This window comes from Entelurus aequoreus, linkage group LG22 (assembly GCF_033978785.1).
Source record: "Entelurus aequoreus isolate RoL-2023_Sb linkage group LG22, RoL_Eaeq_v1.1, whole genome shotgun sequence".
NCBI lineage: Eukaryota > Metazoa > Chordata > Actinopteri > Syngnathiformes > Syngnathidae > Entelurus > Entelurus aequoreus.
In genome coordinates, this window is record NC_084752.1 from 27,283,938 (window position 1) to 27,300,654 (window position 16,717).

Consider the following 16,717-nt stretch of genomic DNA (forward strand, 5'->3'; position numbering starts at 1 on the left):
AATTAAGTGTGTATGTGAATCTACAGACAGCTGTTTACATAGTGTGTATATGTGAATGGATAGGAATATATTTAAATAAAGTGTGTATGGGAATGTACAGACAGACATTAACATTATGTGTGTATATGTGAATGGATATGAATGTTTCAATAAAGCATGTGTGTGAATGGACGGACAGATGTTTACATTATGTGTATATGTGAATGGGTAGGAATATGGTTAAATAAAGCGTGTATGTGACTGTACAGACAGACGTTTACATGATGTGTGTATATGTGAATGGATATGAATGTTTTAATAAAGCATGTGCGTGAATGGACAGACAGACGTTTACATTGTGTTTATATGTGAATGGGTAGGAATATGGTTAAATAAAGCGTGTATGTGACTGTACGGACAGCGATTACATGATGTGTGTATATGTGAATGGATATGAATGTTTCAATAAAGCATGTGTGTGAATGGATGGACAGACGTTTACATTATGTGTATATGTGAATGAGTAGGAATAAAGTTAAATAAAGCGTGTATGTGACTGTACAGACAGACGTTTACATGGTGTGTATATGTGAATGGATATGAATGTTTGAATACAGCATGTGTGTGAATGGACGGACAGACGCTTACATTGTGTGTATGTGTGAATGGGTAGGAATATGGCTAAATAAAGCGTGTATGTGACTGTACAGACATACGTTTACAGGATGTGTGTATATGTGAATGGATATGAATGTTTCAATAAAGCATGTGCGTGAATGGACGGACAGACGTTTACATTGTGTTTATATGTGAATGGGTATGAATATGGTTAAATAAAGCGTGTATGTGACTGTACAGACAGCGATTACATGATGTGTGTATATGTGAATGGATATGAATGTTTGAAAAAAGCGTGTATGAGAATGGACAGACACTATGTGTATATATGCATGGATATAAATACATTTAAATTAAGCATGTGTGAATGCACAGAGTCATGTTAACATCCTCCAGAGGGCTTATTTGTGTATGATGCGATGCAGAGGGCATTGTAGTCCTCACATCTTTGCTTTTATTTTGCTGTTCCGGCTTTTGCGACGTCACCTCTTTAGCAACTACACACAAGTTGGTAGTTTTCAATGTTGGTACATTACAGGGCATTATATTATTGATGAAGTGCCTTAAGTGGCAGGGGAAATGGATGGATGAATAGTGCCTCTCCTTTGACACAGTGGCAATGAAACAGGCTGTTCAAATGGAGCTCTTGCTCCCCCTCCCCTCCCTTCCCCTCCCCCTCCTCTCCCTCTGCATGCTCTCATCTGGTCCTGCAGGAGCCTACTCTCCTCCTCCTCATCCTCCTCCTCCTCCGCCTCCGCTGCAGCCTGACTCCGACACAACCGGCATGTCTGCAAACTGAGAGGCTCGATCCATCTTTTTTTTTTCTTTCCCAGAGGCAACAACTTGTATTTTCTCTGCCTCGGCGGCTATAAAGGAAGAAGCAGGCTGGTGTTAAAACCTGCAGAGGGCTATTTTTTCCTCTCTCTCTCTCTCTCTCTCTCTCCAATTTGGCTGCAAAAGACTGGGGCGAAGATCCAAACCAAGGTAAAGGAACAGCTCAGGACAGGATGCGGACATGACCGCGTTGAAATTGATGTAAAACAGGAAGTGTGTCGTTCATCTGACTGCGGCGGAGTTTATGAGGGTTCATGTGGGGAGAAACTGACGCTGAGGAGGTAAAAGCAGGAAGTGATTAGCTGCAGATTGAGCCAACTGCACTGTAATATTGCAAGTTTTGTGCTGCAGTACAGCACGGGAAAACCTGCAAGATGCGGCATTGTTGTTAGAATCCTTCAAAAATGGCAACAAAGACGTGAACTTGAGAATAGTTCATCCAAACGGAATAACAATGCATGCTTCTCCCTTGCACTTTTCACCTTGCTCGTCCATTTTTATTTCCGTGAATATACATGACAGGGGGGAGTGCACACAAGATGGATTGCAGTTGTAAAAACAGGGGCGCCTGTCCTGAGAAAAGTCAGTGGCGGGTAAAAACATCTCTGTTTTGTAACTTTTTGCAGTAAAGTGATTAAATACGACAAAAATGATCACCATTCTAATAAAAAGTACACTTCGACAAGAGGCGATGGTTTGTATTTTCCCCCGACGCCCCAACTATAGAGGTCATTCACGCTTTTGTCCCGAGCACCTTTCCCTAACGCGTATCTAAAAGTGTTCTGCCCCCCCCCGGCTGCAGGTCCATCCATCCCCGGTAACGTGACCACTGACGGAAGAGAACACAGAACTGCTTCATCATGAATTTTGTAATGAAAGCGGCAATGGGAGGTGAGTCGGCTGCCAGGCAAGGGCTTGATTTAACAGCACTGCAGTGTACAGCGGATGTTCAGCACATGCAGGCACCGCGCAACTGGGACATGGGACGCTGTCGTCTGTCCTGCACCAAACTGCTGAGCGTTCAAAAAAAAAGATGACTTCTTGTTGACTACTGAAAACATATTTTACACGCTAATATTCATGAATCCTCCTTCTAACAATTTGCACACCCTGACCTCTTTTGGGATTAACTAGTATTCATTATGGCTTAAAACCTGGTAACAGTTTTATCTAAAGTCCCATCAGGGTTTATTTTGATGTGAAATTTACCAAAGAGCACTCCGGGTCGGAGTCCCCTTCACTCACCTTTGCACTGCTGTATGCACTGAGCTGATCACTTAACGCAGGGGTCACCAACGTGGTGCCCGCGGGCACCAGGTAGCCCGTAAGGACCAGATGAGTAGCCCGCTGGCCTGTTCTAAAAATAGCTCAAATAGCAGCACTTACCAGCGAGCTGCCTCTATTTTTTAAATTGTATTTATTTACTAGCAAGCTGGTCTCGCTTTGCTCGACATTTTTAAATCTAAGAGAGACAAAACTCAAATAGAATTTGAAAATCCAAGAAAATATTTTAAAGACTTGGTCTTCACTTGTTTAAATAAATTCATAATTTTTTTTACTTTGCTTCTTATAACTTTTAGAAAGACAATTTTAGAGAAAAAATATAACCTTAAAAATGATTTTAGGATTTTTAAACACATATACCTTTTTACGTTTTAAATTCCTTCCTCTTCTTTCCTGACAATTTAAATCAATGTTCAAGTAAATTTTTTGTTGTTGTAAAGAATAATAAATCAATTTTAATTTAATTCTTCATTTTAGCTTCTGTTTTTTCGATGAAGAATATTTGTGAAATATTTCTTCAAACTTATTATGATTAAAATTCCAAAAAAAAATTCTGGCAAATCTAGAAAATCTGTAGAATCAAATTTAAATCTTATTTCAAAGTCTTTTGAATTTATTTTAAAATTTTTGTTCTGGAAAATCTAGAAGAAATAATGATTTGTCTTTGTTAGAAATATAGCTTGGTCCAATTTGTTATATATTCTAACAAAGTGTAGATTGGATTTTAACTTATTTAAAACATGTCATCAAAATTCTAAAATTAATCTTAATCAGGAAAAATTACTAATGATGTTCCATAAATTCTTTTTTAAATTTTTTCAAAAAGATTCAAATGAGCTAGTTTTTGTCTTCTTTTTTTCGGTTGAATTTTGAATTTTAAAGAGTCGAAATTGAAGATAAACTATGTTTCAAAATTTAATTGTCATTTTTTTCGTGTTTTCTCCTCTTTTAAACCGTTCAATTAAGTGTAAATATCATTAATTATTAATAATAACATAGAGTTAAAGGTAAATTGAGCAAATTGGCTATTTCTGGCAATTTATTTAAGTGTGTATCAAACTGGTAGCCCTTCGCATTAATCAGTACCCAAGAAGTAGCTCTTGCTTTCAAAAAGGTTGGTGACCCCTGACTTAACGTATAACCACGGTTAAGGTACAGCAGGGAAGGGATTCATATGGCCCCGTTCTTTTCAGTCTGCTGAAAATAATGGAAAGCGCCACTCTGCATGGCAACTGACGCCGCGGTCAAAGCTGGAATTGCCGCAAAACAGATTTTGAGATGTTCAACACTCTACCGCCATCTGGCGGCTCAAGTGAATAGTGCACGCCTCAAATGTGTCACGTTTCATGTGTCAAGCAAACAGCAATGAATGGAGCCATGTGAATACCATTCCTATTGTAAAAGAGCGTATCCGGTCAAAATAAATAACGTGATTATTCTACCCATAAACATGATTAATGGGATAACTCATTACTTTTTGAAAGTTTTAATATAAATGTATAATAACCTTGTTACACAAACAGATTGATCGAACTAGCTTTTACAGTAAATCCAAAGTCAGGGTGACAAACAGATATTGAAATATTGATTTTTGATAACCCCCTAAACCCCCACGATGCCTTAGAAATAAAGCACTTCATCCTTCTTACTAAACGTAATATTTATTTCAACTTTGACAGAAGCATTGCATTCACTGCATACAATTGCATGTATTTGAAACTGGATTATTATCTGATCATGCAACAAATATTATATTAAGATACGGTATATTTAAATATACAAAAGTTTGGACACACCTTCTCATTCAATGCGTTTTTTATATTTTCACGACTATTTACATTGTAGATTGTCACTGAAGTCATCAAAACTATGAATGAACACATGTGGAGTTATGTACTTAACCAAAAAAAAGGTGAAATAACTGAAAACATGTTTTATATTCTAGTTTCTTCAAAATTGCCACCCTTTGCACTGATTACTGCTTTGCACACTCTTGGCATTCTCTCGATGAGCTTCAAGAGGTAGTCACCTGAAATTGTTTTCACTTCAAAGGTGTCACAGTTTTGATGTCTTCAGTGACAATCTACAATGTAAATAGTCTTGAAAATAAAGAAAACACATTGAATTGAGAAGGTGTGTCCAAACTTTTGGCCTGTACTGTGTGTGTGTGTATGTATATATATATATATATATATATATATATATATATATATATATATATATATATATATATATATATATATATATATATATATATATATATATATATATATATATATATATATATATATATATATATATATAAATATATACATACACTACCGTTCAAAAGTTTGGGGTCACATTGAAATGTCCTTATTTTTTAAGGAAAAGCACTGTACTTTTCAATGAAGATAACTTTAAACTAGTCTTAACTTTAAAGAAATACACTCTATACATTGCTAATGTGGTAAATGACTATTCTAGCTGCAAATGTCTGGTTTTTGGTGCAATATCTACATAGGTGTATAGAGGCCCATTTCCAGCAACTATCACTCCAGTGTTCTAATGGTACAATGTGTTTGCTCATTGGCTCAGAAGGCTAATTGATGATTAGAAAACCCTTGAGCAGATTGGGTTTCTGGAGCATCACATTTGTGGGGTCAATTAAACGCTCAAAATGGCCAGAAAAAGAGAACTTTCATCTGAAACTCGACAGTCTATTCTTGTTCTTAGAAATGAAGGCTATTCCACAAAATTGTTTGGGTAACCCCAAACTTTTGAACGGTAGTATATATATATATATATATATATATATATATATATATATATATATATATATATATATATATATATATATATATATATATATATATATATATATATATATATATATATATATATAAATTAGTGTTGTCCCGATACCATTTCGATACTTTTCGGTACTTTTCTAAATAAAGGGGACCACACACAAAATTGCATTATTGGCTTTATTTTAACAAAAAATCTAGGGTACATTAAACATACGTTTCTTATTGCAAGTTTGTCCTTAAATAAAATAGTGAACATACTAGACAACTTGTCTTTTATTAGTCAGTAAGCAAACAAAGCTGGTACTTTTCAGAGGCGGTATAGTACCGAATATGATTCACTAGTATCGCGGTACTATACTAACACCGGTATACCGTACAACCCTAATACAAATGCATCTTTATTTAACACAATCTTGAGGCTAATGTCATGACAATATAATATAATATCTAATATCATGATACATTAAAATTGTGATGTGGCCCTCATTTAAAACGAGTTTAACACCCCTGGTGTAGGACATATGCAATTTCATGCAGTACATTTAACCCTTGTGTAATGTTCATATTGTTGTTACTCAGCCAGCGTTTGTGGGTCTGAGGGACCCATTGCATTTTGTGGCTTTTAATGTTAAAATACTGAACAGATGTTTACCTTATTCCAATAAACATCTGTTCAGTATTTTAACATAAAAGTGTTAAAATACATTTTGTGGCTTTTAATGCCTCACAATCAAACACTTTTATGTTAAAATACTGAGCAGATGTTTACCTTATCCCAATAAACATCTGTTCAGTATTTTAACATAAACGTGTTTGACGGCGTGGCGAAGTTGATAGAGTGGCTGTGCCAGCAATCGGAGTGTTGCTGGTTACTGGGGTTCAATTCCCACCTTCTACCTTCCTAGTCACGTCCGTTGTGTCCTTGGGCAAGACACTTCACCCTTGCTCCTGATGGCTGCTGGTTAGTGCCTTGCATGGCAGCTCCCGCCATCAGTGTGTGAATGTGTGTGTGAATGGGTGAATGTGGAAATACTGTCAAAGCGCTTTGAGTACCTAGAAGGTAGAAAAGCGCTATACAAGTATAACCCATTTATCATTTATCATTTGATTGTGAGCAATTAAAAGCTACAAAATGCAACGGGTCCATCAGACCCACAAACGCTGGCTAAATAACAACAATATGAACCTTGCACGGAAAATTTCTTTGCCAGTTTCTGCATCCCACAGGGATTCTTCTTTTGTGTTTCTGCCCCTGCGGTTTCCACACAAGGTTGCAACATTATTTGTCAACACTGTCTGCTCTCATTTTCTCGCACATTTGACCCTCTGATGTTCTGTGTACCTACACTCTGTCCTCCTCCTGTCTAGGCCTGCTGTGTGTGTGTGTGTGTGTGTGTGTGTGTGTGTGTGTGTGTGTGTGTGTGTGTGTGTGTGTGTGTGTGTGTGTGTGTGTGTGTGTGTGTATGTGTGTGTGTGTGTGTGTGTGTGTATGTGTGTGTGTGTGTGTGTGGTACACAGAACATCAATTTCCACACTTCTATTAGCCCCGGACATCTTATATGTAATATAAATGTGTAGGGGGGGGTGTATGGTGTGTGGTCATTAAATATGTATTCTGATATATAATCTTCACAGAAAATGGGCCAAAGTCAGTGAATCTCAGTTTAACAAATTAATTAATTGTATAATTTTTCTTTTAATAAAAAATGAAAACGGGTCCCACAGACCCGAACAACCACACAAGGGTTAAATACACACATAGATTTAGCCAGACAATGCTTTTTTCTGTCCGGCCTTTTGCAAGCCCCATTAAATGTCGTGTCGGGCCAAATCTGACCTTGAGTTTGACGCCTGTGAACTAGAACAAAAGTCGTGAGGCTGCAGACATTTGACCTCACAAATGGGCAAAAACTGCAACAGAGAAACTTCAACATCCTTGTGAGTGACTGGCGAGCAGTCCAATGTCCCCCAAAGTGACTCCCGGAACCTTAATGAGGACAAGCAGTGTAGCTAATGAATGGCTGATTGGACAGGCCAATACTTTCCTTCCATAGTTTTTTTTTTAGGCTAGCTTCATTATAATTTGTCCCCTAATTAGTCCTTAGCTCAGTGGTGTAATTCATCCCCTTTGACAGCTGCAGCTTCCAGAGTGAAGCAGCAAAGTGACACCGGCGGTTGTAAATCAGCTGCGGCGCACGTAGCATCGAGCCGCAGTGAACGCCGCCGAGCCGCCGTTGTGCAGGTTACAGCAGTGTCGTCGGGTTACAGTCAGGATGGCGAGATAAGGGAGAAGAGCTCCTCTGCTGCTCATTAGGATTCCGGGGACGCCACTGCTGCCTCATCCTTGCCGTAGCTCATACAGTAGCTACGCTCTATGAATCCCTAAATCGACTGCATTGCATCGGATGCTGTTCAGTACAGCTCTCCGCAGTTGTGCAAACTATAACCGCAATAACAAACATATTGGTAACACTTGCTAGCAGTGTCAATCCAACCACTGTATTTGTAGTCAGCTCTTTATCAAGATTATTGGGTCAAGTCGAACATGTGTGCCTGTCAGGCTGATTATTTTCAGTCAGGGTTTTGTTTTTTTTACAACAAAAACATCTGTGAATTTGCTGACTTTGCACAGGATCACACAAGGTCGCTAAAGAGGTGGGATAAGTAGATAATGAAGGGAAAATAATTTGCCGGTAAATTAATCAGCTTTCACTCTTAAAATATGTCAATCAATACAACAATGCTGAAGAAATATTATTTAATCACTGATGTTTAATGGCTTGGTGCCCAAAGCAGTGTTGTGAATTATATTTATATAGCACTTTTCTCTAGTGATTTAAAGCGCTTTACATAGTGAAACCCTATATCTAAGTTACATTTAGAGGCCTACTGAAACCCACTACTACCGACCACGCAGTCTGATAGTTTATATATCAATGATGAAATCTTAACATTGCAACACATGCCAATACGGCCGGGTTAACTTATAAAGTGCAATTTTAAATTTCCCGCCACACTTCCGGTTGAAAACGTCTATGTATGATGACGTGTGCGCGTGACGGAATCAGTTGATGCGGAAGTATTGGTACCCCAATGAATACAATACGAAAAAGCTCTTTCATTTCAAAATTCCACAGTATTCTGGACATCTGTGCTGGTGAATCTTTTGCAATTTGTTTAAAGAACAATGGAGACTGCAAAGAACAAAGTTGTAGGTGGGATCGGTGTATTAGCGGCGGACTACAGCAACACAACCAGGAAGACAGAGATGGATAGCAGACGCATTAGCTGCCGAACCTCTGTCTCGCCGACCGCATCTGTGATCGGGTGAAGTCCTTCGTCGCACCGTCGATCGCTGGAACGCAGGTGAGCACGGGTGTTGATGAGCAGATGAGGGCTGGCTGGCGTAGGTGGATAGCTAATGTTTTTAGCATAGCTCTGTGAGGTCCGGTTGCTAAGTTAGCTTCAATGGCGTCGTTAGCAACAGCATTGTTAAGCTTCGCCAGGCTGGAAAGCATTAACCGTGTATTTACATGTCCATGGTTTAATAGTATTGTTGATTTTCTGTCTATCCTTCCAGTCAGGGATTTATTTATTTTGTTTCTATATGCAGTTAAGCACGATGCTATCACGTTAGCTCCGTAGCTAAAGTGTTTCGTCGATGTATTGTCGTGGAGATAAAAGTCACTGTGAATGTCCATTTCGCGTTCTCGACTCTCATTTTCAAGAGGATATAGTATCCGAGGCGGTTTAAAATACAAATCCGTGATCCACAATAGAAAAAGGAGAGAGTGTGGAATCCAATGAGCCCTTGTACCCATACTTGCCAACCTTGAGACCTCCGATACCGGGAGGTGGGAGGTGGGGCGTGGGGGGCGTGGTTAATAGGGGAGTATATTTACAGCTAGAATTCACCAACTCAAGTATTTTATATATATATATATATATATATATATATATATATATATATATATATATATATATATATATATATATATATATATATATATATATATATATATATATATATATATATATATATATATATATATATATATATATATATATATATATATGATGTATGAAATACTTGACTTTCAGTGAATTCTAGCTATATATATATATATATGTATATATATTTATTTTATTATACATATAAATAAAATAAATACTTGAATTTCAGTGTTACGGCTATCCAGTAGATGACAGTATTGTCCTGTTTAACTTCTCCTCCGTTCATGACTCGGCCACCGTGTTCAATGGAGAAGTCTGTTCTACAAAATCATGTAGAGGCAACATAATTACATACCCCTTCCCTTTCGAACTGTCCTGGATGAACTGAAATTCTTGTTTCCATTCGTTTTGGAACTAGCAAGCGTATTTCTTCATCTTGCTCGTCGACGGCGTCGCCATGTCTGTAACTTCCTCGTTCTTCTGCTTCGTCTCCTTGTTGTGTGCGCAGTTGTGCACTCTACTCTCTAAAAGCCGTAGATGTTATGACGTCATTGGGCAGGCAAGCTGTTTATATTGTGGGAAAGCGGACGTGAGAACAGGCTGTCCCCACTCAGGTCCGCATTGAGCAGGAGGGGGCGTGGCCTCCAGCTCCGGCTGAATACCGGGAGTTTGTCGGGAGAAAATTTCTGCCGGGAGGTTATCGGGAGAGGCGCTGAATACCGGGAGTCTCCCGCTAAAAACGGTAGGGTTGGCAAGTATGCTTTTACCTAAGTTACGGTCAGAGCGAAAAAAGATATGTCTTGCACTGCATCTAGTCCTTCACTCTAACGTTCCTCATCCACAAATCTTTCATCCTCGCTCAAATTAATGGGGTAATCGTCGCCTTCTCGGTCCGAATCTCTCTCGCTGCTGGTGTAAACAATGGGGAAATGTGAAGAGCCTTTCAACCTGCGACGTCACGCTACTTCCGGTACAGGCAAGGCTTTTTTTTATCGGCGACCAAAAGTTGCGAACTTTATCGTCGATGTTCTCTACTAAATCCTTTCAGCAAAAATATGGCAATATCGCGAAATGATCAAGTATGACACAGAATGGATCTGCTATCCCCGTTTAAATAAAAAACATTCATTTCAGTAGGCCTTTAAAGCACTTTACATAGTGAAACCCAATATCTAAGTTACATTTAAACCAGTGTGGGTGGCACTAGGAGCAGGTGGGTAAAGTGTCTTGCCCAAGGACACAACGGCAGTGACTAGGACGGCGGAAGCGAGGATCGAACCTGGAACCCTCATGTTGCTGGCACAGCCACTCTACCAACCGAGCTATACCGCCCCATAACATTGTTGCGTGTAACCCATTACACTTTTAATTGCCACACAAGTGTAAAAAAAAGTAACTTGTTCTTAAAACAAACAGAGATGTTCTGTTGCTAGGCAGATTTTGCTGTGAACGATCGTCCATGCTGCAAGCCCAGTAAAAGAAATTGGAAAATTGTGAGAAGAGGACTCTGCCTTACACAACAGAGAAAGAACAGTTGGCAGTAAATTAGGAAAACAGTACCATATATACGATGACTATGATAAACCATATTTATTCAGAATTTAAATCCACTGTTTAATAACAGGGATGTCAACTGGATACAGTGGGGCCTTTGACGATAAAAAATCGCAACTGAAATGTTTTGATCCAAAGCCGTGGAATAGCTTCTAACAAAACTCAAGACCATGCACGATTACGTCAGCTGTGTAGGAATGTAGTATGTACGGCACTTACATATTCTGATGCCATCAGCCTGACAGTCGCACACATTCGGTTCACCTTGAATCGTGAAGCCTTTCCGAACGCTCTGTGTTTGAATTTCCGCCCCTGCTGAGTGCTCCGCTGCTGACTCATCACTTTTTCCAACTCGTCTTAAGTTAGTGTGACAGACTAAGGGGCTGTTAAATGAAGCAGACATTAGTTGGAGGGAATGGGCCTCAATGGAGCAGGAACAACATCATCATCAGTAGAAAAGTTGTGTGTAAAGAAGGATGGTCAGTCACAAAATATTTGTATTTGTTGAATTGCACACACGCACGCACGCACGCACACACACACACACACACACACACACACACACACACACACACACACACACACACACACACACACACACACGCACACACACACACAATGCAAGGAAAAGGTTAAGTAGACCCTAAGGTTTTATAAAGCCACCTCCCCCAAGACTTCACAATTATCTCTGCAGCAAGAATATACAAGTCAGATACAATACATTTCACATACAGCAAGCATCCTCATTATAATTTACTTGAGACCAACATACATGAGCCTTTAATTGTTTTTTAAAACAATCAATTACAGTTTTGCATCGAAGAGCTGCCAGTAGTTTATTCCAAAGAGAGGCTCCTCTGTATTTAAGCGCATTGATTAGTAGACGTTTTACATAATGGTGGATAGAAGTCACCACACTGTCGTGATTTGAGTAATTAAAAGAATATGGAAGAAATTATGGAAACATATTGGTAAATCAGTAGATAAATGTACATACTTATACATACAAATAGATCTAGAATATATGTTCATATTAAATATTGTCAAAATGTTGTGTTTTTTAAAAGGAGAAGCATATAAAAACCCAATTGGAAAGTAATTGTTGTTTTTATTTTGAATAAATAGGATTTTGTAAGTGGCACACAAAATACACCGGAATTTAAGCTCCACACAGAAGAAATAAATATGTTTAAATATATTAGCCTCACCGGACCATAAGCCACAGATATATACGGGTACAAAAGACTTGGTAAATTTGTATTTACATACCTTAATTGTTTCCAAACGCTGCCTGTAATACGGCACTGATCAAACAACACAGAAGTCAGCGTCATGGACCCACTAGCTGTGGAGGCTAGTTCTCCAATCAACTAAACAGCCTCAATAACTCCACAGTGACATTTTGGTAAAGTTACGAAACTGAAACAATACAAAAAGAATGCCATTGTAAGTTAATAATACTAACACAGACACTTGTAAACAGGCTAGCATATTCGCTAATGCTAACGACGCCAGCTTGTTTACATTGCAATAGCGCTTACAGATTTAGGAAAACACTCCTCCAGACATCACACATGGGGCGGTTTAGTAAGTATGAATTGTTTTAGATGTATTGTAAAATGTACAAACATTGCTTGGAGTGATGAATGAAGAATCCTTTCCAGCAGAAACGCTATAAACAAATAGTGGACAAAACGGTATGTACGTCCGGTTCAAGGCAAGAAACAGGAAGTACATTTTCAACTTGCAGCATCTGCAGTGAGCGAACTCGTCCAAAAGATGGCGCCATAGCCCACCTTTTCGGTGTCTGTGTCAGCGTTGAAAACAATTTTTTGAATACAATTGTTTTAATACAAAACATTATGGGCGTTAGCAAAGAAAAATCCACAGATAAGCCGCACCATTTTATAAACCGCAGGGTTCAAAGCATAGGAAAAAAGTAGCGGTTTATAGTTAAAAAATGTAGGTAATAATATAACGAACTTTACTCAAAATGTCGATCGATTTTATCATCTTGATACAGATAAGTTCAGCATGTTGTTTCCAAGTACTCCTAAAAATTTGGTTTGAAGCGCCAGACTAATTTTGATGGCATCAAAGATTAATGCTACGATAAAGAAGATTTATCATAGCTTTATGTTTTCATCCTGAAAATCGTAAAAAAAAAATATATATATATATCATTATTGACAATTTATTCGTTTTAAACCAGTCAGAATATTAAACCGTTTTTCATTTGCTTCTCTTGTCAAGCAGTCACCCAGTCAGTTATGCACACACTGAAAGTTGTTGATCAAGTTTATGAAAAATATTAACTAAAATGAATAGACACAGTTAGAAAACTAACTACTTTGCATGCTTTGTGTTTCTTATGCTTCACTAATAATGATAAATGGGTTGTACTTGTATAGCGCTTTTCTACCTTCAAGGTACTCAAAGCACATTGACAGTATTTCCACATTCACACACACATTCACACACTGATGGCTGGAGCTGCCATGCAAGGCGCTAACCAGCAGCCATCAGAGGCAAAGGGTGAAGTGTCTTGCCCAAGGACACAACGGACGTGACTAGGAAGGTAGAAGGTGGGAATTGAACCCCAGTAACCAGCAACACTCCGATTGCTGGCACAGCCACTCTACCAACTTCGCCACGCCGTCCCTAATAGTGTTTTTGTCTTAGTATTTTATCTGTTTTAATGGCTGGGCTTTTAATGTTTTAAAATATTGATTTGTACTGCAACACTTTATGATGTATGCATGTAAAATGTATCAAAATGTATTATTTCTGGCAGGCGTTGTGGCATCCTACTCTCTTCAGCGCGTCTTTTATATACGTCTATAGAACGATCACTCTGTTCTAAGAGAGTACAACAGTCATGGTGCACAATTGAATATCTTAGTTGCTCAGACAGAAATGTGTTTATACAAGTTTAGATCGGGGTATGTCGTTTCATAATGGGGGAAGACCTTAATGACTCTTGTTTTCATGTTAGCATTTAAGCCAGCGAGCTGGCTCAAGTCAGTCCGTGAGTTAATCAAATTGCAGTTATCAATCTCGGTTTTTTGATACTTTCTATTTAAAACGGGAGTACTAACCGTATGGAGTTTTACCACGGTTATCAATTATTACCATTATTTGTTACATCCCTATAGACCTACCAATAGAAACCTTCACCAATGTTAATCTTAAATGATGCAACAAATGATTGCGCTTGTTGCAACATCACCACAAGACTTCACATCTGCCTCTCTAATCATGCTCTTTAAATGTAGTCATTAATAAAGTGATTTACTGATAAATATCCGCTTACACAATCATTTTAACAGTATCCTGAACACAAAAGACGAATGCTGCTTCTATTTAAGTTAAGTAGGACACACTAGTGCACTGCTATTAATACCTCAAACTCTCATCTCACATCAAACAAACTATATTCATTTTGATTTTGAACATGTTTGGCGCGTTTGATAAAATGGTGCTACTGGGGATCAAATGAAAACAGAACACACCTTGAGATGTTTTTCCATCACCGCAAAGTGCACACAGTCATTGGGTGGCACTAACATATGATTGAAAATCAAGTCTTCATTGCTTGATTGACCTAGAGAGAAACAACACACACACACACACACACACACACACACACACACACACACACACACACACACACACACACACACACACACACACACACACACACACACACACACACACACACACACACGCAAACACACACATGCACACACACAAACACACACCTCCCTATCTTCTCCTTGTACAGTACGTTATTACATTATTAAATTCATCAAATTGACCTTGAGCCCCCCTCCAAAGAGGGTGTGCAGAAATTGAGTCCAATACAGCTCCAGTCCATCCTCCACATAAAATCATATCATATTAATCTTTATACAGCCTGACTATAAGATTTATATACAAACGTAATTTCGAAAACTACACTTAGACTCCTCCCTTTACACTGCAGGCCAAAAAGGCCAAAATGGGATTTTTTTCGAAATCAGATTTTTTTTACAGCTGACTGTTTACATTGCAAGTAAAATGTGATCTTTATCTGACTCCAGTGTAAACGTGCACAGGCCCCCCAATGTGGCCCCAATGTGGCCTCGACGTCACTTGCATGCGCATTTCGATAAAGTGAAAATAAATGAAGTTGACCGGATTACGTAAATCAGGGGTCACCAACGCGGTGCCCGCGGGCACCAGGTAGCCCGTAAGGACCAGATGAGTAGCCCGCTGGCCTGTTCTAAAAATAGCTCAAATAGCAGCTCTTACCAGTGAGCTGCATCTATTTTTTTAATTGTATTTATTTACTAGCAAGCTGGTCTCGCTTTGCCCGACATTTTTTATTCTAAGAGAGACAAAACTCAAATAGAATTTGAAAATCCAAGAAAATATTTTAAAGACTTGGTCTTCACTTGTTTGAATAAATTCATTAATTTTTTTTACTTTGCTTCTTATAACTTTCAGAAAGACAATTTTAGAGAAAAAATACAACCTTAAAAATGATTTTAGGATTTTTAAACACATATACCTTTTTACCTTTTAAATTCCTTCCTCTTCTTTCCTGACAATTTAAATAAATGTTCAGGTAAATTTATTGTTTTTATTGTAAAGAATAATAAATACATTTTAATTTAATTATTCATTCAAGCTTCTGTTTTTTCGACGAAGAATATTTGTGAAATATTTCTTCTAACTTATTATGATTAAAATTCAAAAAAATTATTCTGGCAAATCTAGAGAATCTGTAGAATCAAATTTAAATCTTATTTCAAAGTCTTTTGAATTACTTTTAAAAATTTAGTTCTGGAAAATCTAGAAGAAATAATGATTTGTCTTTGTTAGAAATATAGCTTGGTCGAATTTCTTATATATTCTAACAAAGTGCAGATTGGATTTTAACCTATTTAAAACATGTCATCAAAATTCTAAAATTAATCTTAATCAGGAAAAATTACTAATGATGTTCCATAAATTCTTTTTTAAATTTTTTCAAAAAGATTCGAATTAGCTAGTTTTTATCTTCTTTTTTTCGGTTGAATTTTGAATTTTAAAGAGTCGAAATTGAAAATAAACTATGTTTCAAAATTAATTGTCATTTTTTTCTTGTTTTCTTTTCTTTTAAACCGTTCAATTAAGTGTAAATATCATTAATTATTAATAATAACATAGAGTTAAAGGTAAATTGAGCAAATTGGCTATTTCTGGCAATTTATTTAAGTGTGTATCAAACTGGTAGCCCTTCGCATTAATCACTACCCAAGAAGTAGCTCTTGCTTTCAAAAAGGTTGGTGACTCCTGACGTAAATGAACAAGGAAGTCGCTAATACTACTACAAAATAAAATAAAAGTCGCCACAGTTTAAACATTTTTGTTTTGTATGTGAAAATAAATGAAAGTTATATAGCGTATAAATGGACATATATAGTGAAATATATATTGGTTCTAATCTTGTAATGGCTGTTGAGTAGAGGCAACACGGATATCAGCGTGGATCTACGTTAACTTTATTTTCAACTAACTTACGTAAAGAATTTACGCAATGTACGTAACATGTAAGCAAATACGTAAAGCGTCAATTCCGATCCTACAACAATCCCTATTTCTTCCGAATCAAAATATACATTTAATGCATTTCTTTCAATATGCATAATAACAAAAAGGGTAATATTAAAACAATG

The 16,717-nt window shown here is 37.6% G+C and overlaps 1 protein-coding gene across 2 annotated transcripts in view; it reads left to right on the plus strand.

The window, feature by feature from the left end:
* Window positions 1-1,355: 1,355 nt before the first annotated feature.
* The window catches only part of cplx2a (complexin 2a), a 42,433-nt gene continuing 27,071 nt past the window's right edge, over window positions 1,356-16,717 (plus strand). Inside the window, exons 1-2 of one of the 2 annotated variants that reach the window (XM_062033522.1) lie at window positions 1,356-1,581; window positions 2,234-2,322. In XM_062033522.1, the coding sequence (XP_061889506.1) occupies window positions 2,292-2,322 (31 nt within the window). In that variant the 5' untranslated portion in view covers window positions 1,356-1,581; window positions 2,234-2,291. The other variant, XM_062033523.1, reaches the window with a different exon arrangement.